Consider the following 26303-nt stretch of genomic DNA (forward strand, 5'->3'; position numbering starts at 1 on the left):
GGATTGTCTACAGTCACTCTGATTCATGGCAGCCACGAATGAATCACTCATGATTGAAGACTTGGAGGGCAGCTGGTGCTTTATTTAGCCTCCCACAGACAGCCGGTGGGGGGGGGGGGGGGAGTAGTTTTACCCTTTTTGAATGTTTCAAATTCTGAGTATACTCCAGTGGCTCTTTACAGTATAAAGCAGGGATATGGGGCATCAGGCTGTCTCTAGCCTGCAGGTGGAGGAAAATCCTATTTGCAGTCAGCTTTTGCATTTGCCTCCTACGAGCTCAAATTTTAAAATGTATTCAGAGCTCCTATTATAGGTCATTGTGTGGGCTAATACTGAGGCTAGCTTGTCAGAAACATTGTCCAAGATTTCCTCAAAACAGGCAAAGGGTTAAAAATCCCCTGGATAACTTATGTTAAAAATAAATTTAAAGCAATCAACTTACCTGATTTACTTGATGCACCAAGCACCATAAACAAAGAGGATAAGCTGTTGTTAAAGTGCCAATTTCTAGAATGCTGTCACTCCCAGAGGCCAGAAAAGGAAACTAGTAAAAACACCATTAGGGAGTACCTCAGCCTGTATATACCTGAGCAGGCGCACATTATTTTGCATATTCATTGTCTCGGTGGGAGAGGTCTTTATTATTTTGTTTTAGAGGACGTTCTGTGATGCGACTTCTGAACTTTCTGGATTCTGATGTCTCTTGGGGGTCACCAGCTCCAGCTTGTCCCTGTGATTAAATATCTGACCAGACCACAACGCTCTTTATGTTTTTCTGTCCCTAGTAATGGTACCCCTGGTATTTAGGGCATGGGTAATAAAGAGAGCCCTTAAGGCTGTAGCATAACTTATGCCACCTTAAGGGACCCACACACAAATTGCACAGATCCTGCCATCACAGACTGAGGCCCTCATTCCGAGTTTGGCAGGCGACCTCTGCTGCCCACCAAACTTGTCCCGCCACCAGACTGACTGTGCGGCCAGAACACCACTGGCCCTATTAGGAGTTCACCGCAGGGCCAGCGGGCAGAGACAGCGTTTCAGCCCACTGACCCTGCGGTGAACAGGGCCTTAACACTGACGCAAACTCGTAATTGAGCCAGCGCCAACGTGGCGGTGCGGCGAGTGCAGCAGCACCTGTTGCACTTTCCATTGCCCGTAATTTGGGCAGTAGAAAGCATGATGGAGCTGTCCGTAGGGGCCCCTGCACTGCCCGTGCCAAGTGCATGGGCAGTGCAGGAGCCCCCATGGGTCCCCCGAGACCCCCTTTCCACCAGCCTTTGCGTGGTGGGGCTACCACCATGCAAAGGCTGGCAGAAAGGGGACTCGTAATCCCCAGGGCAGCACTGCAAGCAGCACTGCCCTGGCGGATTACAACCACAGAGACCTCCAGGCTATTGACTGGCAGTAACCTGGTGGTGCTGGGGGTCTGAGAGTGGTGCTTTCGCCACGGTCGTAATGTTGCGGTCCGACCGCCAATTTCGGTGGAGGTCCGACCATGACCCTGGCTGTCTGGTGACCGCCAGGGTCATAATGAGGCTCTGAATATCAGGGTGCAAGCCCTTAGTGAAAACACGATGTGGCACACACATTGTGTGCCATGCCAAAGTCACTGCTTACATTATAAGTAAGTCACCCCTTCAGCAGCCCTTAAAAGCCCTAAGGCAGAGTGGATTATAATACATGCAAGGATATATCTGCATGAGCAGATATGCCCCTGTGATATCTAGTTCCATTCCTAGACATTGGAAGTGACTAGGCAGCCATCCTAAAGCATGTACTGGACACTGGTCAGCATGAGTGACCCAACTACATGATGGTTGGATGGAAAATAGTGGTGCTTGGTATCAAACACTGCATCTTAATAAATCCATACTGATGCCAGTACTGGATTTATTATGACATGCACCTAGAGGCCACATTAGAGGTGCCCCTTGAAACCTAATAGTCCTCTAGTGGGTTGGCTGACTGGTTTCGACCAGCCTGCCACCACAGATGAGTTTCTGACCCCTTGGAGGTGAGAACCTCTGCTCTCCGAGGTCAGACACAACACCTTCTCTAGCAGGAGGTGTTATTGCCTCCTGGCAACAGGATTGGTAGTACATCTGCACACCAAGGCCAGGGACTTCAAAGTCCTTGCTGCCTTTGGTATTCGGCCCCCACTTCCCCCAGACCTGGGAGAGGCAACCCCTGCTGTGATGCCCATTTGGCACCAGGACAGGTGGGAAAATTAATTGTACAGGAGTGTTGCACTGCCAGGCTGGACACAACTCTGGGGTAACCAGCCTGAAGGGAACACGAAATTAGGAATTCCATCATCTGGTGTGTGGTGCAATTAGGAATTCTGAGACAGGATGATGCCCACTCCCTGAAGGAGGTGGTCATCTAGGGGGGGTGTAGTGGCCGCAGGAAGAAGAAGGACCTGAAGAGACGCAAAAAACAAGAACTGAGGAGTAGCTCCAACCCTGCTTGCTGTCTTCAACAACTGTGCCAAAGATGACTTGCCCTGTAGCTGTTCTGGCTCCAAAAGCCTGGAAGGACTTCCAGCACTTCAAGAAGTAACCAGGATCTCCCATGGAGTAGCAGAGCTGATTCCCAGCACCCTACAGGCACCAAAGAAGAAAGACTCATGAGGACTGCCACAGCACAACACCAGACAGCACCACTGCACCTGAGCCCCCTAGCCTGAATTGAAGTGGGCCAACACTGTCAGCGTGGCCCCCAGGTCCTCCAGTGCCAAAGCCCACCTTGACTTTGCCAACAGTGGACTTCCCAATACTGCCTGCAGTCTCTTTCTGCAGGCCCCCTCCAACCGGGAGTATACCCTGCACCGGAACCTGATGCCAAAAGACACCACTGCACTTGAGCCCCACAGCTTGAGGAGAAGTGGACCTAGGGCAGCTCTATGTGCTTGATAATCTCAAGGGTTGAGCCACACTGTTGGTTCCCCCAGACTAGCCACCCCATCCCTACTTGCAGCCCCTTTCTGACTGGACCGATCTTCATGAAGTGAATGGGACACCCAACGCTGTAAGACACCAGTGCACCAGGATGCCATAGAGAACCCCCCCAAGGTGAACTGCTGGTGTGGCCTTGGACCTTGCCCCATGCTCACCTCAAATCCAGAAGAACAGTACTGTAAGTTGTTGCTGAGTGCCTGAATGCTGCATCTGTTTCTTTCCCACAGGATAAAATTGGGACACTCGATGTTCAGATCAGAAAGTAAATAGAGGGCTAAGTGCAATAGGATGGTTATGCTCATTGGGAGGGGGGAGGGAGGGTTGAAGAAGAAATCTGTTTAGTCTTATTGTTGTTTTTAAGTTGACTGTGATATTCTGAATATATTTGAGATGTTTTTACCTGTGGATCTTTTATGGCCTTTGTGCCAAATAAAGTAATTTGAATTTATACACACAAACACTCACACATTTTCTGTACATACGTTGAGCTAGGAAATTGTTCCCCTGAGCATAATATTTTAATACATATTCAAAGAATAAACGTGCATGGGATTTTGCTTTTTGCCACAGAGATATTACATATCATATTTGCAAAAATACTGTTACAATATTTAAGGTAACGACATAAGGAACTTTAAATGCATGCTTAAAGTAAATGGCTAGAATGTGACGCCTACGGAAGACCTGTTTGGTCTACATTTACAGGCTGAACGCCGAAAGCAGGCATCACAAGCATGAACACACACACGGCGGTGTGTGCAAAGCCGATGGCTTGGGCAACCAGCAGACACGGCGCCCTTTAGTGGCACAAGTCGGGAGGGTGTTAAGCCCCGTTAGACATAAACACCTTCAAAACGATCAAACAAATCTGGTGGCACATTCCAAATACACACTCGTTTTGTTTTTCGGTTTAACGAGGTTCCCGCACCCCCTAACAGCGTGTCATTTTCCTGGGGAATGAGGAAGAAGGGCAGACAGAGTGGCGTGGGTGGGGGCGCACATACCCTTGCCCTCCTGCTACCTGTCAGACTCACCAAGCCAGGAAATCAGGCTGTGCAGTTAAAAAAAATTGTTTAATGATTAATGTCGTTTCTTTGATCTGCCCCCAAGGAATCTGGTTTCTGTTTAATGCTAGAAAGGTCACAAATGTTGGAGCTAAACGCGCGGATTATTCATTAGGTCCCAGGCGGCCCTCTTTTCTCCCAGCAGCTCTCGGGGACACTCTGAGCACTGCGGCAGCCTTGGTTAGGACAGCCCAGCCCCCATTGTGTTTATTTGGTGCTACCTCAGTCGCTGGGGGGTGCCATAAAAAGTTCTTGTCTAAGACTTTTGTTAACTAAGAAAAGGAACAACCCTTGTTAAGTCCTACTCAACAGCACCGCATTCCAAATGAGCGGCGACAGCACTTCCTCTGAAATACAATGGTTTATGACTGGTCAAGTTGTATTAAAGAAGCTATTGAAAAAGTGCTTATCTTTTTATTTCCAGGGGCCTGTTATCTGAGAAGTATTTAACATTCCAAGAACACATGAAAAATGTCATTTTGAACTGCACTCGAAATCGAACTTGTTAAGTGCGTCTGATGTTTTCAGTAAAATGGTAAGAGACTGCTACTTTTGCACCCGCTGTCTATAGCGCGCCTGTTTGCGTATTTTGCTTCAAAGGGCTCAACAAACATCGAAAGGGAAACGTTAATCGGTTTCCAAAATGCGCCCTCGGCTATCCCCTTAAACGCCGAGAAGACGATGCAGAAACAATACAACACATGGAAGGGGCGGCAGCCTATAAAAGCAGAGGAAAACTCTGGCGACTGTAAAAGTGTATCTGGAGAAGTACGCGAGAATATATATTTTTTCAAATGCCTGCAATGGTAGAAGTGACATGACACCAAACATGGTTGCCCTCTAGCAACCCTAAGGTCACTCAGCCTCCTCTTTGCTGGTAGGTGTTGGACAATGCAAAAAGTAAACAGGGCTCTGAGGGCCATTTACTTTTGTTGTTGCTGCTGCTTCTTTCAAGTAATACTCCTGAGGATGGGGGGGGGGGGGGGGGGCGGTAAGGGCAGTGCCAGGGCTATCATGTGTCAAGCCAGGGTTGCCAACTGCCACCAATGGGTACCTCTAACTGACGTCCATGGAAGAGAGTCCGTAACAGTCGGGTGGCATTAGAAGTAACTTGCATTTTTACTCTCCCATAAAGATTCAGGGTGGATTGAAAGGGTGAGGGAGATCTCCGGGACAGGATCGTGGCTGTGGTTTTACTTATCCAGATGTTTTATGAGAATTCACACACGTTGCCATACGGCAGCTTAAATGCACTATATCACGACTACACACACATTTACGTAGCTGTATATGTAATGGATTATTAAGTATCAGTGATTTATAAATAGTGATGAATTTTTATGGTTTAATCTCGCTTTTGCACTTTGAGGGACTAAGCCAATTGGATGTTTTCAGATTTACCTTTATGCGAAGCCAGATTCTGCAGATGCATAGGCACTCTCTTAAATATGCTTTTGCGTGGTGTGTTTGACATTGAATTTATACCTAAGCACTCTTGGCAGACTGCATATACGTTTGCTTTTTCATGTTTTTTCTTTGAACCCAACACGTTTGCTTTTTCATGTTTTTTTCTTTGAACCCAATCAAGTCATATTTTTCGTGCTCATTGCTATCTGTCCTTTTTTCTATTGAGGTTATGTGTGCGCAGCTGGGCTGACCTGACAAATTTTGGCAGGTCAAACTTGAAGAAACTTTTCTTAAATTTGGAGCAGCGACTACCGATTTTGCATGTTAATGCTAATTTTTAGGCTAAGATATAAACAGCACACTTTTGCTGGCCCTTTATTGTCAGGGTCTATGTTTAGCAGTCCTGCAGGGTGTTTTCACTCATGAATATGAGACGATCCTTGCTGATGCGCTTAAGTACTTGCACTGTTCCTCTTGTGGGTCTCAGGCCTAATAAGCAGTAGTGAAATCTCGGTGCAGGATACTATAACTCAGAGGTAGTCTGTGATGGTTGGGTGGAGTTGCTCATGCAAGACACAACTGTTGTGGTTTAATGCAGAATATTACAATATTTCAAATGAGATACATTGTTTTGAGTTTGAAACTTAAGCCACGTGTTTTAATGTAACCACACCCACTAACTGCATCTCTGCTTGACCTGAGCCTTCTGGACTCCAACGATTCTTCCTAATGGACGTCAGTCAAGGGTAGTCAGGGGCTGCAGTCACTACCCTTGATTTTCTCTTTTGCATCCCTGGACTTATGGGTTATGAAGACAGCACCGGCACAAGGGTAAACAAGGTTCTGCCGTAATGTGCAGACTTTGCACACTGAGCTCTTCAGTAGCGAAGGACGGGTTTAAGTACAAAGGATCAATCCCATGACGTTATCGATGGTTAAAAGAAGAGTGTGGGATATTAGTTCCGCTACCCGTGGCCTTTCGGTGAATCAATGTCTATTATCTTCCTACTGTATATCCTCTTCGGGCCCACTAGTGCCTGCATGTTATTCTCCAAGTTTCTGCAGCTTGAAGATAAAAAGAATATTAATCAACAGGTGTTATGAGTATTTGGGGTAGACCGACATCTGCTGGTAATGTGAGAGTATGAAACAAAATATCACAGAATAAATGTCCTGACCCAAAGATACTCTCTGCTGCAGAATTCTACGCTCAATGTCAGGAAAAATAGTTAGCTTCGGGACAGCTTGGTGCAAGCTAACGGCTCTTCCTTTAGATGACTGTAGGAGGCTGGCCTGGCTTGTAGTGGGTACCAGAGGTACTTACACCTTGTGCCAGGTCCAGTTATCCCTTATTAGTGTAGAAGAGGTGTTTCTAGCAGCTTAGGCTGATAGAAGGTAGCTACGGCAAAGCAGCTTAGGCTGAACTAGGAGACATGTAAAGCTCCTACTATACCACTGGTGTCATATGCACAATATCATAAGAAAACACAATACACAGAAGTACTAAAAATAAAGGTACTTTATTTTTATGACAATATGCCAAAAGTATCTCAGTGAGTACCCTCAGTATGAGGACAAGATATATGTACACAAACCAAAATTATGCAGGTAATAGCAAGAAATGTAATGCAAGCAGTGTAAAGTTACAATAGATTGCAATAGGAGCACATAGGTCTAGGGGCAACACAAACCATATACTCCAAAAGTGGAATGCGAACCACGAATGGACCCCAAACCTAGGTGAGCTTGTAGAGGGTCGCTGGGACTGTAAGAAAACAGTGAGGGTTAGAAAAATAGCCCCCCCCAAGACCCTGAAAGGTAGGTGTTAAGTGCACCTACTACCCCCAGAGAGCACAGAAGTCGTGATAGGGGGATTCTGCAGGAAGAACAAACACCAGCAATGCAACAACAGTGGATTTCCGGACCTGAGTACCTGTAAGACAAGGGGACCAAGTCCAATAGTCGCGACAGTGTCAAGAGTGGACAGGAGCCCAGGAAATGCCAGCTGAGGGTGCAAGGAAACTGCCACCGGATGGAAGAAGCTTGGAGTTCTGCAAGAAAGAAGAGGACTAGGAACTTCTCCTTTGGAGGATGGATGTCCCACGTGGTGATAAAGCTTGCAGAGGGGTTCCCACGCAGAAACACTGCAAACAAGCCTTGCTAGCTGCAAGGGTCAGGGTAGAGGTTTTTGTGTGCTGCTGTGGCCCAAAAGGGACCAGGATGTCGCCACTTGGATGAGGAGACAGAGGGGGCACCCAGCAACATAGGGAGTCCTCACAGAAGCAGGCAGCACCCGCCGAAGTACCTGAACAGGCAAATAGAAGAAAAGTGAACTAGAGTCCACCCGAAGTCACAAAAGGGAGTCCCACGACACCGGAGGACAACTCAGAAGGTTGTGCACTGCAGGTTAGAGTGTTAGGGACCCAGGCTTGGTTGCGCACAAAGGAAATCCTGGAAGAGTGCACAGGAGCCGGAGCAGTTGCAAATCATGCGGTACCCAGCAATGCAGTCTAGCGTGGGGAAGCAAGGACTTACCTCCACCAAACTTGGACTGAAGAGTCACTGGACTGTGGGAGTCACTTGGACAGAGTTGCTGGGTTCCAGGGACCACGCTCGTCATGCTGAGAGGGGACCCAGAGGACCAGTGATGCAGTCTTTTGTTGCTTGCGGTTGCAGGGGGAAGATTCCGTCGACCCACAGGAGATTTCTTCAGAGCTCCTGGTGAAGAGAGGAGGCAGGCTACCCCCAGAGCATGCACCACCTGGAAACAGTCGAGAAAGCCGGCAGGATGAAGCGATACAAGGTTGCTAGTAGTCGTCTTGCTACTTTGTTGCGGTTTTGCAGGTGTCGTGAGCAGTCAGCGGTCGATCCTTTGGCAGAAGGTGAAGAGGGAGATGCCGAGGAACTCTGGTGAGCTCTTGAATTTGTTATCTGGTGAGATCCCCAAAGCAGAGACCCTAAATAGCTAGAAAGGGAGGTTTGGCTACCTAGGAAGGAGGATTGGCTACCAAGAAAGGTAAGAGCCTATCAGACGGAGCCTCTGAAGTCACCTGCTGGCACTGGCCACTCAGAGCAGTCCAGTGTGCCACAAACACCTCTGTTTCCAAGATGGCAGAGGTCTGGGACACACTGGAGGAGCTCTGGGCACCTCCCCTGGGAGGTGCAGGTCAGGGGAGTGGTCACTCCCCTTTCCTTTCTCCAGTTTCGTGCCAAAGTAGGGCTGGGGGATCCCTGAACCGGTGTAGACTGGCTTATGCAGAGATGGGCACCATCTGTGCCCATCAAAGCATTTCCAGAGGCTGGGGGAGGCTACTCCTCCCCAGCCTTCACACCTATTTCCAAAGGGAGAGGGTGTTACAACCTCTCTCAGAGGAAGTCCTTTGTTCTGCCTTCCTGGGCCAGGGCTGCCTGGACCCCAGGAGGGCAGAAACCTGTCTGAGGGGTTGGCAGCAGCAGCAGCTGCAGTGGAGACCCCGGAAAGGCAGTTTGGCATTACCCGGGTTCTGTGCTAGAATCCCGGGGGATCATGGAATTGTCCCCGCAATGCCAGAATGGCATTGGGGTGACAATTCCATGATCTTAGACATGTTACATGGCCATGCTCGGAGTTACCATTGTGACGCTATACATAGGTAGTGACCTATGTACAGTTCACGTGTGTAATGGTGTCCCCACACTCACAAAGTCTGGGGAATTTGCCCTGAATTATATGGGGGCACCTTGGCTAGTGCCAGGGTGCCCACACACTAAGTAACTTTGCACCCAACCTTCACTAGGTGAAGGTTAGACATATAGGTGACTTATAAGTTACTTAAGTGCAGTGGTAAATGGCTGTGAAATAACGTGGACGTTATTTCACTCAAGCTGCACTGGCAGGCCTGTGTAAGAATTGTCAGAGCTCCCTATGGGTGGCAAAAGAAATGCTGCAGCCCATAGGGATCTCCTGGAACCCCAATACCTCAGTACCATATACTAGGGAATTATATGGGTGTACCAGTATGCCAATGTGAATTGGTAAATTTAGTCACTAGCCTGTTAGTGACATAATTTGGAAAGCAGAGAGAGCATAACCACTGAGGTTCTGGTTAGCAGAGCCTCAGTGAGACAGTTAGGCATCACACAGGGAACACATACAGGGCACATACTTATGAGGACGGGGGCCCTGCCTGGCAGGGTCCCAGTGACACATAGACTAAAACAACATATATACAGTGAAATATGGGGGTAACATGCCAGGCAAGATGGTACTTTCCTACAATGACGGGGTTACTTCACCACAAGTATCTGAATAACAAACTTCAATATCAAGTGGTAGCTATTACTTGTACAGCCGGTTCTGTATTTAAATACCCATTCTGACACGAGGGGGGTGTTAAATATCCTTTTCATGGATACTGTTATCGCCTTTTTCGCTGACACATCAAGGTCACCGTGAAGTAACACACCATGCACCCTTAAGTTCTTTAAATAGACCCGTGCAAAAATACAAAAGAGAAACAGAAAGACGTGGTTCAGAAAGTCTCATTACTGCGTGTCACATTTCAGTTCGGCGGCCTATGCAAGCAAAATTACTAGTGTCTCAGGCGTATCGTAACCGTCTTCCTTCTATGTTAACGAGAGCGCATAGTTTACATTAACAAGATGGACGACTATCAATGGAGTATGACCTTGATTAGTCTCTGGATGGTCCCACCAACTGAGCGCAGGAAGAAGCTTCTCCCGGTGAACTCACATCCTCTGTGTTTTCACACCTGACCTGATTGGTAGCTGGGGCCCTGTCTAACACCCTCATCGGGAGGGGGTCAAGGATTAACTAGAAGTCACTGGAGCGTGTAATTACCAGTACAGAGGAGTTTAATCCCTGGTGCCCTGCATTTGTGCTGGAACGCAGCCCTTATCAATCGTCATTTAAATTGAAAATAGTGTAACTTTCACTCTGCTTTGGTGTGGCGTACTTTCAAAGTTACGATGCCGTACATCTGATAATCCTCCAGGGGATTGTGGAGGCGATGCGTTGTGCCCCTTCTATTCCACAAACCCTGTTTCTAAATTAAAAACCGCCACCCCTCACATGCAGCATAATCATCACCTGTGAGTCTTGCCCCCTCTGTAGTGGAAATCGAGTTGCCATCTCGATGGAGTGCTTTTTCAGTGCTAGTAATAAAAAACCCCCGCGTTTATTTTCAGAAAAAAGGGGAGAGTCGGTTATACGACTGTGCGCTGATTATACTTGAGCGAAAGGTTATGTCATTGTGATTATAAGTGAGTCAATGCCCCCATTAACCCCAATAATTTCATACAAGCAGCGCCGGGCACAAATGTATTGGCCATGATGTATACAGTGACGCAGCAAAGATGCCACTGGCCCAGTAAAAGCAACATAAATAGCCCAATCGGTTCCTGCGGGTAAGCCAGTAGAATACAACCACAATTTGGGAGCAATGGGCCCTTCACATCGCTGGCTCCTGGTGCCACCTGCTACACCATTGATAGTTAGGCCCCTGTTTCCACCCCTGAACTTTGTAGCTCGTGTGAAGAAAACACCACAGAGGGAAATACCATTGTGTTAGTGTGTGTTAAAGTCAGTTTGATATGTGTATAGGTGCCTGTGGATCGTTATTTTTAGTGTAGCATGTTTGCTAAGGGCCCGTAATGGAACCAAAGAAAAGGGGCCAGACTATCCCCCTTTAGGAAATCAAAAGACATCTGGAACTGGTGTGCATATGGCATCTGACGTTCCTAGACCCTGGTGTCACTGTACCTGCTGCTCTAGTGACAGTCTCGTCGTTACTGGTGTCTGTGCCTATACATACTGCCGCAGAGCATCATATTCCTACGTGTTAAAAAGGTTCACATCCCTGTCCACACATTTTGCTGCTATTTTGGCAAGCTATACGATATACCCTGAATACCTTTTCGTACTTCCATAACATCGGAGCAGCAACGCTTCACTTCTTGATACATACAGAGCGTGTGACTAGTTCATGGGCAAAGCCTCCTTTTACGGGCACTAAACACTCAGCACCTAACATTTGCTGCTTAAAGCAGTGCCCAAGTTGTTGCATATCATCGGTCGAAGCGAGGGACTGACATAAGTGAGCATCCCCCATACGATGCTTATACACTTCTGTCCCTTTACTCTCCATTTTGCGTTTCTCTCCTGACCTGTTGAATCCTGTTTGCCTGCTCTAAATTGCCTGGAGAAGCTAGAAAAGGCGATATAGGCGTCAGCAGTTGCCCCTGTCCCAAAAACGCCCTCCAGAACACTGAGAAGTGCCAGGTAGAAAATATGATATGTGTGGGTCTGGCTGATGGGGCCTGTCACCCTACCCCTGCTCTATTTGCCCTGCCTCGCCCATTCTCAGTGACAGGCGTTCGTTATTATAGTATCTACTGACGCATCGATCAGTGTATCAGTGTATCCTGCCCCCACTTGCCCGCTCCATGGTACTCACCAGCTGCTCCCTGAGGGCGCTTAGACTGTTCTCCAAGCGCAGTTCCTTGCTGCTGCCTCCCGGTTGGGCTGGGGATCCAGCGGCAGGGTTCATTGCCAGTGCCCGGACCACCAGCTCCTGTTGCCGGCTCCGAAGCAGGTGTAACTCCCGCAGCCCGGCCAGGGTGGCCTGCAGTCGCTCCCCTACGCGCTGCCGGTCCAAGCCTCCCCGATCTGCAACGCACCCTGGTTGCATGTCCGCCTCTATCCGCGGCCCCAGAGCATTGCAGGATACTCCAGCGGGGGTCGGCTGGGGAAAGACGGCACAGACGAGAGGAGAAATGACAAAAGACAAAGGGCAAGGCCACGGGAAGGGTGAACAAAGCGTAATTAAAAAGACAGGGGGCACTGAATGGCACTGGAAACGAGAGCACAAGGAGAGTAGACAAGTGAAAGAAAGTGAGTGTGGGGGAGGGCACCAGTGCTCAGGAAAGGGCAGTAAAGGCCTTGGTTTAAGAATCAGTCTCTGTAGGCCATGGACAACGGCTCGGGGAAAACTTCCAGGACAGAAAGTTATACTTCTCGGGGCTCGACAAGAATCTGTTCTGAGACCCGCAGCAGGTCCACTCTGTCTACCACGGGGGAGCAGGCGTGTTTTGTGTAGGCCCCGCCCCTGCAGTGGGACTCGCCCCAGTTAATCGCGGGCCAGCCATATCTAGGTTCACGCAGGGCCTGCCCTCTCCTCCCACCCTCTGTCACCCTGCAAACCTAATCCACACCTAGAGTAGGACATTAACGCCCCCTCCGGGAATGAGTTGTGGGCCTATCCATTCACCCAGGGAGGTGAAGAGAGGAGGGAGGCTCAGCATGTCTCGTCTTGATGTGTTTGGTGTCTGTAGCCTGTGGGGCCAGACGCAGTAGGGGTTTGGGAGACAATCACTCTAACTCCTTTTTTTTGAGGGGGGAGGGAGGCAAACAATTCCAGATGACCTTTAGCTACCGGAACTCTTCATTCAGATGTGAAATGAGTACATAAAAATGCACATTTGTTAGTGTTAGTTTATTTCTGTAAGTTTTATTTGAGAGAGAACTAGGCCCAAAAGAGCGCCAGAGCCCTTCACCTTATAACAGTCGGTCAGTCGCTTTAGATGTCGGTACGAAATCTGCAGATGTTTTGCACTACACTACCTGTCTACAAGTAAGAGCTTTGCGCCCATTTTGTAACTCTTCAACAAAAGTCATCCATTTAAGTTCTTGCTGTCTGTTTCGCTGTCCTTCATTCTGTTTCTCTGCCTCATGGTTCGTAATCCTGTGCGTGGGACAGATAGAGGAAAATCCCACGCGTCGTAGAGTTGCGCCTCTGATTTACACAGATTTCCCTACCACCTCAAAATTGTTCAAGAGTAGAGGCTACAGACGTGGTGTATTTTCATGTGTCTAAGCAGGATTTGTCATTCGAATATTCTGCCCATCTTGCTTCACTCAACTGAAATAGTAAATCAAACTTTCTCAGACTGTATATGACATCTCAGGTCAGGAAAAACATTTTGTGGATTAGTACCCTCGGTTTTATAATCCACCTATTCAATCTTCAAACATCTCTCTGCATCCATGTCGTAATCGATTTTGTGCTCTACACTCATGAATCCCGGGCCAGTCACGAGTAGGACCAAATGACCTGGTAGTAGGGATGTTAAGGGATGCAGCAACCACAGCCCACAGTGCGGGAGAACCAGTTTGGTAAGGAATGCACAAATCACATAAGGAATCAATATTTGATACAAAGTAGCCTGTGCCTCGCAGACGAAAACAAGTATTTACATGTCAAAAGCATATTCACAACCCTAATAATGGTGTTAAACCAGGCTTGTAAAGGACAGACACAATAGCATAACTCGTCTTGAACGAAATACATTTATCATAAATAAATGTTTTTATTGATATAAAATAACATGGATGTGTTTAAAAATGAAAGAATATGCCATCACATTATTCTATCTAAAGAAGTTTATATTTATAACCTGCCAATTGCTTATTGGTTTACAAAATGTAATCCAAAACTCAAAGAAAAAAACGGGTTTCAAACATAGAAATAACGTTAAGCATTTAGGAACCACAATATGAGCGCCGCAACCAAAATCACACCAATTTAAAATATTTAATGGTTTATGTGTTAAGTAAGTATGTTGGCGTTTCAGCACACCCAAAACGCAATGGCTGTCTTTATCGGGATTACAAGAATTAACTATGAAATTGTTGCAGCAGGAAGAGATTTGCACCGTGCAGATCCTTGGTGCAAACACAAGTCCAAGATGCACTCAAGCAGATGGGCTTTTAGTCCAGGGCTGAGGTTTACCATCAATTAATAAAACATACATCAGTAACAGCAAAGCACATTTGAGCATAAGTGTTATTAGCAGATTATCAATGTTACAAACTCAAATCATTCAAGTTAGTCACAAATCTCACATCATTGGGTAAACAGTGATGGTCAGTTCCATTCAAACGAATTAAAATATAGCAAATACAAAGCTGGTCTGTTAAAGGAGTCATTAGCAAATCCAGTATGTCCAGTTTCCATTAAGAAAAAAAATACCCTAGTGCTCAGCTACGAAGTCTAGTGAATTGGTTAAATCAAGCAGAAGGTGTCAGCAAAAAAAGCCTCTAAAAGGCAGACTCCAAAGAAGAGTCAGTCAGCTAAAAGGAAAAGGATTTGCTGATGAGTTTAACACTGTGAGCAGGAGTAAAGGCAAGTAACAGGTCTCAAGAAAATAGAAAGGGCATTTGCTCTCAAGCAAGGGGGAAATCATATTCGAGTCTAACTAGCTCAGCTTTGCACAATTAAAACTTATAATTCTGTAAATCTGCAACACTCCCACTCTTCCCAAGGAGATGAAACCAATGAAGATCCAGAGTTTCTAGATATCACGGTGCTGCCCTTCATCCCAGCCATCACACAATGGAAGATTTCAGCAGCATGGCCTTCAAAATATATCTCTTAATAGGTTTAATAGTTTGACTTTTTAAACTGAGGCCTATATTAACTAAGGCTTACTTAACTTGAACATATCTTAGCTATGGTCAACTATAATGTGAGAATCACACTTACATTGTTGAGCAAGTATATATACCCTATGTCCCCATGTTGACCAAACCATCCTGATCACTAACTCATTATCTTGGACACAGGTTTCCTAAACCATATGTAACTCAGTAATTGCGTATCACAGTTATCCTGCACATGTGTGTGAAGAAGTAGCCTCTTTCCACCATGGTTACCCCCATTTGTGGTATGTTTGTCAGTGTGTTTTGACTGTGTCACTGGGATCCTGCTAGTCAGGAGCCCAGTGCTTATGGTTTATGGCCTGCTTGTCAGTGTGTTTCACTGTTTTCTAAATTGTCGGAAAGTACCATCTTGCCTGGCATGTTACCCCCATATTTCACTGTACATATGTTGTTTTAGTCTATGTGTCACTGGGACCCCGCCAGGCAGGGCCCCAGGGCTCATAAGTATGAGCCCTGTATGTGTTCCTTGTGTGATGCCTGACTGTCTCACTGAGGCTCTGCTAACCAGAACCTCAGTGGTTATGCTCTCTCTGCTTTCCAAATTTGTCACTAACAGGCTAGTGACAAATTTACCAATTCACATTGGCATACTGGTACACCCATATAATTCCCTAGTATATGGTACTGAGGTACTCAGGGTATTGGGGTTCCAGGAGATCCCTATGGGCTGCAGCATTTTTTTGCCACCCATAGGGAGCTCTGACAATTCTTACACAGGCCTGCCACTGCAGCTTGAGTGAAATAACATCCACGTTATTTCACAGCCATTTACCACTGCACTTAAGTAACTTATAAGTCACCTATATGTCTAACCTTCACCTGGTGAAGGTTGGGTGCAAAGTTACTTAGTGTGTGGGCACCCTGGCACTAGCCAAGGTGCCCCCACATCGTTCAGGGCAAAGTCCCCGGAATTTGTGAGTGCGGGGACACCATTACACGTGTGCACTGTACATAGGTCACTACCTATGTACAGCGTCACAATGGTAACTCCGAGCATGGCCATGTAACATGTCTAAGATCATGGAATTGTCCCCCCAATTCCATGATCTCCCTGGTCTCTAGCACAGAACCCTGGTACTGCCAAACTGCCTTTCTGGGGTCTCCACTGCAGCTGCTGCCAACCCCTCAGACAGGTTTCTGCCCTCCTGGGGTCCAGGCAGCCCTGGCCCAGGAAGGCAGAACAAAGGATTTCCTCTGAGAGAGAAATAGGTGTCCGGGCTGGAAATGCTTTGATGGGCACAGATGGTGCCCATCTCTGCATAAGCCAGTCTACACTGGTTTAGGGATCCCCCAGCCCTACTTTGGCACGAAACTGGACAAAGGAAAGGGGAGTGACCACTCCCCTGACCTGCACCTCCCAGGGGAGGTGCCTAGAGCTCCTCCAGTGTGTCCCAGACCTCTGCCATCTTGGAAACAGAGGTGTTTGTGGCACACTGGACTGCTCTGAGTGGCCAGTGCCAGCAGGTGACGTCAGAGGCTCCTTCTGATAGGCTCTTACCTCTCTTGGTAGCTAATCCTCCTTCCTAGGTAGCCAAACCTCCTTTTCTTGCTATTTAGGGTCTCTGCTTTGGGGATCTCACCAGATAACGAATGCAAGAGCTCACCAGAGTTCCTCTGCATCTCCCTCTTCACCTTCTGCCAAAGGATCGACTGCTGAGTGCTCAGGACGCCTGCAAAACCGCAACAAAGTAGCAAGACAACTACTAGCAACCTTGTATCGCCTCATCCTGCCGGCTTTCTCGACTGTTTCCAGGTGGTGCATGCTCTGGGGGTAGCCTGCCTCCTCCCTGCACCAGGAGCTTTGAAGAAATCTCCTGTGGGTCGACGGAATCTTCCCCCTGCAACCGCAGGCACCAAAAGACTGCATCACTGGTTCTCTGGGTCCCCTCTCAGCACAACGAGCGTGGTTCCTGGAACTCAGCAACTCTGTCCAAGTGACTCCCACAGTCCAGTGACTCTTCAGTCCAAGTTTGGTGGAGGTAAGTCCTTGCCTCCCCATGCTAGACTGCATTTCTGGGTACCGCATGATTTGCAGCTGCTCCGGATCCTGTGCACTCTTCCAGGATTTCCTTCGTGCACAGCCAAGCCTGGGTCCCCAACACTCCTTCCTGCAGTGCACAACCTTCTGAGTTGTCCTCCGGCGTCGTGGGACTCCCTTTTGTGACTTCGGGTGGACTCTGGTTCACTTTTCTTCCAAGTGCCTGTTCAGGTACTTCTGCGGGTGTTGCCTGCTTCTGTGAGGGCTCCCTGAGTTGCTGGGCAGCCCCTCTGTCTCCTCCTCTAAGTGGCGACATCCTGGTCCCTCTGTGGTACTGAAAATTCTGGACCCGTGTTATAAACATCGTCGTATCACAACGATTTTGGTATCAGCAGACCGAGAATGATTAGAATAGTATGCACAAGCATTGTATTCATATTCGGGTGACGAAATCACCCGAATATCAGAGTTTCCGTCCTGAACCCTCGGGTTCCATTTAAACGACAGCCATTTTGTGATTGCCCTCACATAGGCCAATGACTAATGCCGAAAACGAGTCTGAAGGACACGTACATCTTTGCTGACTCCTCTGTGACCTGGGCAAGCTGACTCCACTGCCTGAAGCCAAACCTGTTCGGACAGTTTCTTTCCCAGTGGCCGAATGAGATTAGTATCAAGGCACAACACATCATAAAACCTTTCATCACACACAAACCATGCCTAATCTTACACGCACCTGTCCCTGTTTCTTTCTTTATGACTTGCTTTACAAGGAGGAGGTGCCTGTTTATATTGGGGGTCCGTCGATATCTGATGAAAGTACTGAGCCTTGCCGGGTAATTGATTGAGGGCTGGACAAACTGAAATATGGACTTGTCATCATAACCCTGCTATTTCTTTGTAGTGAAAATATGTGAATGGTCAACTGTAAAATAAGGAATGTTTGCCTAAAGCATAATATTTTGTATAAAAGAGAAGGTTAGCTTTGCAAGGAGAGCAGTCTCCTGAGAATATACACTGTGTTGTACTTCTAGGATACCTGTTACTGGCTGCAGCCAATTAACAAGATCTTTGACTTCACCAAGAAGACTCTGTGTTTCTGTAGTCTGAAACAGGAAGGACTCGAAGTCTTAGGGTGTGTTCCCTGGCACCACTGGGTTCTGAAAAACCCAGTACTTCAGTTGGTGCCCAACGTGGGGCGATTTCAGCGGTACCGGTCCAAGCCAGAGGTTCGTGAGGAGCTTCGTGTGAAAATTCTGGAGGGAGGCCGCCACTTCATCGACCCCTGTATGTCGACGTGGTCCGAAAGTCTTTACTGCAAGGTTTCCCGCTTCCCGACAGCTACGAAGGACTGCTGCCCTGACTATCGCCCTGTTTTGGACCCTTGATGATTTGGTAGAGCGAAACGATAAACGAGTCTTCTGGTGACGTCATCGATACCTCAGTTAAGTATAAGTGGAGCGTCTCCCAGTCCTTAGTTTGGTTCTTAGTTTGGTATCCCCTTGGGATCTTTGATTTGGAACTTGCAAGTACCAAAGCCGAGGGATTCGTGTATTCACGAGACTATCGTATTCGATAATCCTTTGAAGTTTGAAGCTAGACTGGAGAGCGAAGATGCCTGGTCTTAGCAGACATGGAAATTTGTTTTGTCTTGGTTATAATAGGGATTCCCGATTGGAGGACTCGTGTCCGGTTCCTCCGATTGGAACTCCAACCTATGAACTATATGTGAAACATGGCATAGGCCCCCTCACATATAATGAAGTATGGATCCGATACACCAGGAAAGATGGTGTTTTAAAATGGCCCCAATATGGTAGTTTTGACACAGAGATTCTGGATAATCTGGAGGTTAAACTTTTTAAGAAGAAAGCCCGGCCGGCGATGTTTGACTCTTTCCGCCTATGGCGTAAGGAAGCCAAACAGAAGGAAATTAAATTAGCAAAGAGAAATAAGAGGGAAGAGGGTATCTCGATAATGCAAGCTGCCATGCAGTTTAAAGATGATGAAGAAGAACAGATGAATGAGCAGTTGCACAGGCAACGTAAAATGGTGACCGATAAATTTATCCAGTTTTTCCGCTTCTTCAGCAAGATGCAGCAAAAGAACTTGAGAAAGATCCTTTAATGTCACACTTGTTGAGTTCGCCACCCCCTTATGCGCAGAATGCTACAGCACCCCGCAACCTTTAGCTGTGCAACCTCCGGTTATTGTGCCTCAGGTTCTTCCGCAGCCGCCAGCTCCTCTTCAGTTGGCTCCTACTACTATGGCGCAGCCCCTTCAAGGGCCGCCGACTTCGCTACCTGCTCCATCTGTACCTCCTACGACTTTATGTACTACATCGACTGCCTCTTCTGGTGTTCTTCCTGATACTGCCTCTGCGTCTGCCTCTGCGTCTGCCTTGCCTCCCTCTGTTTTTCCTCCTGTTCTTTCATCAACTTCTCCTTCTGTCCAACAGAGAATGACAGATACTGTTGCCAGCCTTATATTTCCTCTCTATGGGTCGTCTGGTGTGACCCCAGATTCGGAGCGTAAGCAGTCGCGTAGTCAACTGCCTAATTCTCGAGAGAGAGAAATGTTTGACCGTATGGCGCGTAAATGGGTTGTTTACCCTTTAAGATACGATGTAGAGTCTGTTATGGATGTCTTCCGTCAATGGGAAGCACCGAAACAAAGATACGTTTTTGAGAAAATGTGTGCTTTCCTTTGTGAGGAATTGGAGGATAATGATTTGGAAACAAATCCGCCTGATTTGTGCCGTGTACGGTTTGAGTTTGAAAAGGGCACGATTGTGGGTTCCGATGTTGAGAAAGCAGTTGCGACGTTGTTGTCCTTTAGGAATAAGGATCCTTCTCAGTCATTGTTCCAACATGACTCCTCTGTTAAAAAAAAGGTTCGACAGTACCCAATGAGAGAAGTCCCTCCGGTATGGAAGGACGCCGTTGCGGCTGATGTTGCTAATCAAATTGATGCTGTCCCAGCTCATTTTCAGCGTGTTTGGGTACATGTTCCGTGGAAGCGAGCTGAAGTTTTAGCCCTTAAGCAGACTTTGCCTGATCCCCGTAAAAACCCTGCAGGGTATTATAAGGAATTATCACAGACTGCAGACTCATGCATTATGAATTTAGCCGACATAGACATGTTATTTGGGAATGTTGTTCCACAGCCTTTGTGGGGATTGATTCGCCATACAGATCATACGCAAGAGTTAGGTGACTCATGGGCTAATATTAGTGCTGCAAATGATAGACAAGTTGGTGGTGCCAAGCCTGAGCCTTTGGTAGCAGAACTGCCTGCTAGGATCATTACTTACATGAAGACTTTATTGCCTGCGATGCGTGTGAATTGGGATAAATTGTCTGCGTGTAAGCAGAAGAAAGATGAAACAGTGTCTGATTTCTTCACCAGGTTTGAGGAAACGTTTATCGACCACAGTGGTCAAGATATGAGTACAGAAGGTGGTCAACGGTTGTTCGTCGACAAGTTTGTGCACAATTTGCTTGCCGAGCTGTGTAAGAAATTGAAGGATTCAGAGAGTTCTTGGGCCGTTTCCTCTTCAGCACAAATATTGGCTACTGCAAAGTACTACGAAAATAGGGATAAAGATGAGAAGGATAGAGCAGACAAGAAAACTAAAGAATTAAAGACGAAGGTTCTTTTACAACAGGCGTATCCGCCACGTGGTGGTCAGAGTAACTATCAGCAACCTCAACAGTTCCAGAGAAACTCGCAAAGGTTCGAGTTTTCTCAACTACGTGTTCCTGTAGGTCCCAATCAGTGTTCATATTGTAAAGAAGAGGGTCATTTCAAATATAGTTGTCCTATTTTGTTACAGCGTACGAATGGTGCTTCTGGCGCAAGAGGTCGAGGTGTTCACCAAGCTCCTAGAGGTAGAGGACGTGGAAGTTTCCCCAAGAACACGTGTTCCTTTCCGTCTCAAAACTCAATGAATAGTTTTGACCAGCAACATAACGCGTCTGGTAGGACGGCTCATTACTATGCTGACGACTACTATGCAGAAGATGAGAATCTGGAAGGTAATAATTGCTAGGACAGCCATAGACAAAGAGAGGGAGTTTTTTTTAGTTCCAGTAGATCAGAATGGACCTTATGTTAAGGTGATTACATCAGGTGTGTCGGAGCCTTTTCTGTTGGATACTGGTGCTACAAAGAGTTCTATTATGCACTCAAAACTCCCTGGTGCACCTTTGTCTGGCGAGATGAATGTTTCAGTAGGTTTTTCTGGCGCCCCGGTTAGGAACCCGATTTCTAGTCCTATGTCCCTTTCTGTTGGACCTTGTGAATTGGAAGCACCCCTTATTCTGACGACAGGTTGTGGTGAAAACTTGTTAGGATTGGATTTGTTGAAAAGATTGTATGCAACATTATATTGTTCTCCTTCGGGAGTACAACTTACACTGGGTAGGAAAATGGTCTCTCCAATGTATTTGTCGAAGGATAAACTTCCGAAAAATTGTCGTTTCTTCCTGATATCATTTGGGCTACTGGTCCTAATGATGTGGGTCTTTTGGAAATACCGCCTTATGTTGTGACATTGAAAGCCAATGTTAAATTACCACGCATTCAACAATACAAGATCTCTACTGAAGGTGAAAAGACGTTGCTAGCAATCATTTATGATTTAATTGAAAAAGATGTGATTGAAGAGACAAGAGGCAACATTTGTAATAGTCCTGTTCTGCCTGTTTTGAAACGTACTGACCCCTCTAAGCCACCTGTTTACAGGTTCGTGATTGATCTTAGAGAGGTAAATAAAATAGTTGTGCCACAGTTTCCAGTTGTTCCTGATGTCACTGCCCTATTGACTATGATTCCAGCTTCCGCCACCTGGTTCTCGGTGATTGACTTAAAGAATGCTTTCTTCAGCATCCCGATTGCCGAGGAGAGCAGGGATATTTTTGGTTTCAGTTTAGGAGGCCGAAGTTTCCGCTTCAAACGCGCTCCTCAAGGCTACTGTGAAAGTCCATCAATATATAGTCAGGCTTTAAAAACACAGCTTGATGCAATTGTTTTACCTGACGGCGCTACCCTTATTCAGTACGTCGATGATTTGCTAGTCGCTACAGATACTGAAGAGATTTGTAAAGAAGCCACCTTGTCGTTGTTGCGTCATTTGTCTGATTTACATCACAAAGTGTCCCTTTCAAAACTGCAATATTGTCGACAAGAAGTGACCTACTTAGGTCATCTCTTATCGAAGGAGGGAAGGAAACTGACCTCAGAAAGAATTCAGGCAATTGCAAAATTGAGTGTGCCAAGGACACAGAGAGAAGTACGTGCTTTCTTGGGCATTACATCATACTGCAGACAATGGATACCGAATTTTTCTTTGCTGGCCAAACCTTTGTTAGCATTGACCTATAAAGATACACCGAACCCCGTTCCGTGGTCTGAAGATTGTCAGAAAAGATTTTCCGAATTGCGTAATGCATTGTGTTCGGCTCCTGTGTTGGGTACCCCCGACTACAGTAAGCCCTTTACACTGTATGTCCATGAGAAAGAGGGTTGTGCATTGTCAGTGCTGACACAGTCTTTTGGAGACAAGCAGCGCCCATGCGCATATTTTTCATCGACTTTGGATCCGGTAGCTAAAGCATTGCCGAGTTGCTTGAGAGCCACAGCGTCAGCAGCTGTTTCTATTCGACAGTCTGCTGGGTTAGTGATGAATAATATGTTGATTGTGATGGTTCCACATGCAGTGGACACATTGTTAAACAGGACCAAGACACAGCATTTAACTAGTGTTCGATTGTCAGGTTACGAGTTGACACTGTTAGCGAGTCATGTGCACATAAAGAGGTGCAATACATTGAATCCAGCCACGTTATTGCCGATTTCAGTAGAGACAGATGATGTTGAACAACATGATTGTTTTCTTAGGACAGAAGAAGAAACGAAAGGGAGAGTAGATCTTAAAGATACTCCTCTTGTAAAGTGTGATGGTACCTTATGGGTGGATGGTTCATGCTTCAAGCTTCCGAATGGTGATACGACTGCAGCATATGCTGTCACAACTTTGCATACGATTGTTGAAGCTGCACGTACAGTATACCACATAATTCAGCTCAAGGAGCAGAGCTGATTGCACTTACGAGAGCGTGTGTGTTATCGAAAGGAATGAAAGTGACCATATATACCGACAGCCAGTATGCTTTTGGTGTGGCCCATAGTTTTGGACGATTGTGGAAAGAACGTGGGTTCCTGACTTCGCATGGAGCAAAAATTCAGCATGGTCAGTTGGTGAATGAGCTTCTTGAGTCACTGACCTTGCCATTACAAGTTGCGATTGTGAAATGCAGTGCACACAAGAAGGTTACTGATGATGTCGGTCGTGGCAATGCATTTGCTGACGAAATCGCAAAAGAAACAGCAAAAGATGTGATGAATCGAATGTATGTTGCAGGCCCCGCAAGATGGGTTGGTGACGTTGGAATGTGTGAAGATACGATGGAGGGTGTGAAGTCTCTTCAAGCTGAAGCTTCAGAGAAAGAGTTGAATGTGTGGAAAGAAAGTACGGGTAAATTGGATGAAAATGGTTGTTGGGTTGACTTGTCAGAACATCAGCGATGGTTGTTACCCGATGCGTATGTGCTTGCAGTGGTGACAATGGCTCATGGAATGGCCCATATCAGTGTGAAAGGGATTTGTAAGTTGTTGGCTCCAGTATGGCAAAATGCTGGAATTCCTAAATGTGCAGAGAATGTGGTCAAGAATTGCATGGTGTGTCTGAAATACAATCCTGGTAGGGGAACCCCAACTCCAGCTTGTCATTTTGCACCTCCAACGTATCCGTTCGAGGTTTTGCAGCTAGATTTCATCCACATGGAAAGGTGCAACAATCTGAAATACGTACTCGTTGTTGTTTGTGCTTTTTCAAGATGGGTAGAAGCATATCCCTTAAAAGACAACACTGCCTTATCCACAGCTAAAGCCCTTGCCAAAGAATTCTTCCCTAGGTTTGGAATGCCGAGAATGGTCTGGAGTGATAATGGGAGTGAATTTGTGGGTCGAGTGATGAAAAAAGTATGTGAGGGGCTAGGTATCCAGCAAAAATTCCACGCTGCAAATCACCCCCAATCAGCTGGACTAGTAGAGTGCTATAATGGCACGCTAAAACTGAAGTTGGCAAAGATACAAGCGAGCTCTGGTCTTAAATGGCCTGACGCTCTGCCTTTAGCACTCCTATCAACAAGAATGACTGTGCATTCGCGAGTGGGACTTAGTCCCTATGAAATTGTGTTCGGCCGCCCGGCCAACATATGGGGAGTGCCAAGACCAACAAAATTCAGTGAGATCGAACACCCTGTACTGCTTGATTATTTGTATGAATTGACGGTTAAATTGCGTGTTCTACACCAACAGGTTCACGATACTCTGCCTCAGGTCTCTGAAGCTCCAGGACATCTTATCGATCCTGGATCATGGGTGCTGGTCAAGAACTTCCAGCGGACAAAGAATGACCAGCCCCGTTGGACCGGCCCCCACCTCGTCCTTCTCTCAACAAGATCAGCTGTTCGAGTGGAAGGGAAAAAGAACTGGATCCACGGCGTACACTGCATGAGGGTCCCTTTTCCTCTACCGTACGACCGGTGGGTCCAGGAGGGGATCGATGACTCTGAGACTGAGACTGTGCCTCTATTTTTGCCATTTAGTGATGCACGTGTAAAAGGAACAATTTCTGAACGTGAAAGTGACAATAATTTGCAAGAAGCTGTGCCACCGTCAATTCGATTGAACACTACAGAGCCTGAACTCTTGTTCCAGAACCAGACAGTACCTGGAAAAAGCCGTTATAATTTGAGACCAAGAACTAAGGACAAATAATTTTTTTCCCGTTCCTTTGCTATTTTTTTTTTTTAAGTGCGGCTCTCTCATCTGAGAAACTTTCTTATTTTTGTTTTTTTTCTTTTCGAACCGCCATCCAGGTTCAGCTGTAGGGTTGTGGTTGCCCAAGTCTTTGGAGTGCAGCTGAAGACGTTAGGTCGACAGTTCTGGTCGGTCTAAGGGAGTTGCCCTGGACTGACAGAAGCATTCCATAGCATAGAACACCCTACCACCACGAGCAGCAATTAGAGAGGATGGAGTTTTTCAAGAATGAGAGACCTGCCAGACAGATGGACTTTAAAGCCAGAATGTGTATAATAATGACAAAGAAACGATTTTTGATATTATGTATTTTCATGTTGCTTAGTGTAATGACGTTTTTAATAGGATATGTTTTATTCTCTTTTCAAGTGACATTTGCACCCATTACACAGCCCATACCTCCTTCTACTGTTTCCTCGCATTCTTTTCACCCCCTGCCTGAACACGAGTCTGCCAGAAGATTAGAATTTGTCAACAATTCATTCATTCAGCTTCTACACCAACACCAATTAGTAGTGAACACAACTAACTGTTGGGTGTGTGGTCTTATGCCTCATACTACTGATAAAGGTTTCCCTTATCTGGTCCTGCCTTTCAGCCATAATGGTTCTGTGTGGGCATATAGAACGGTGTTCATTTACGCATATGAAGCCAACCCCCTACGTTCTGTGAAAGATAATCCTAAGAATAGTGCTCTAGCTAAGGGTATAGTAGATATGATTAGGGAAGATATTTCCTATGAGACTATCCCGAGAGATGAGACACTAGCATATATTGGATGGAACATAACAGGATATGGAGTTACTCTGAGTGGGAACCAGCGAGCAAAGAGATCCTCCCCGATTTGGATTGTACCCCATCAGGGTCACCTATGTCTGCAAGGTAATGGCAAGAATCCCAGGGCTCAGTTAGGGAAAAGTATCTGCACTGAAACATATGTTTTTGCGTCTCAGACTTCTCCTTCGTTCTTAGCAGCTAAGGGTACCTATTTCATCTGCCATAATAGAGCCTATACATGGTTGCCCCCTGACTTCTCAGGCACATGTTTTGTTTCGTTCCTGTTACCTCCCACCTACATGGCCGCGGCAGATTACCATAAGACAAGGATAGTTAGAGGTGTCATAAGTAAAGAAGACACTACAGGACAAGAATTTGGAGATTTCGTAAAGGGTATTCTGCAGTTTTGGGGTCCTATGGTTAACAGCAGGAACATAAGGCAATTGACAAAGGTGGTTGAATCCACGGTAGTTGAAACCGCCAGTGCCCTTGGTAATTTGACTGCTGAGCTCCAGTCGGATCGCCTTATGACTCTTCAGAACAGGGTCGCATTAGACGTCATACTTGCAGACCGAGGTGGGGTATGTAAAGTGATCCAATCAAGTTGCTGTGTTTTCATCCCAGATAACGCTCCAACAGTCTACCAGGCCATTTCCAAACTGCAGAAGATCTCCGAATCTATTCACGTGGATAAAGGAGATTGGTCATTGATGGGGTGGTTCTGGGAGCTG

The 26303-nt window shown here is 46.6% G+C and overlaps 1 protein-coding gene across 1 annotated transcript in view; it reads right to left on the minus strand.

The window, feature by feature from the left end:
- The window catches only part of DACT2 (dishevelled binding antagonist of beta catenin 2), a 76730-nt gene extending 64182 nt beyond the window's left edge, over positions 1-12548 (minus strand). The window contains exon 1 of the mRNA XM_069234966.1: positions 11887-12548. Within this exon, the coding sequence (XP_069091067.1) occupies positions 11887-12120 (234 nt within the window). The 5' untranslated portion in view covers positions 12121-12548. The remainder of the gene's footprint in view (positions 1-11886) is intronic.
- Between the last annotated feature and the right edge of the window lie 13755 nt (positions 12549-26303).

This window comes from Pleurodeles waltl, chromosome 5, assembly GCF_031143425.1.
Source record: "Pleurodeles waltl isolate 20211129_DDA chromosome 5, aPleWal1.hap1.20221129, whole genome shotgun sequence".
Lineage (NCBI taxonomy): Eukaryota > Metazoa > Chordata > Amphibia > Caudata > Salamandridae > Pleurodeles > Pleurodeles waltl.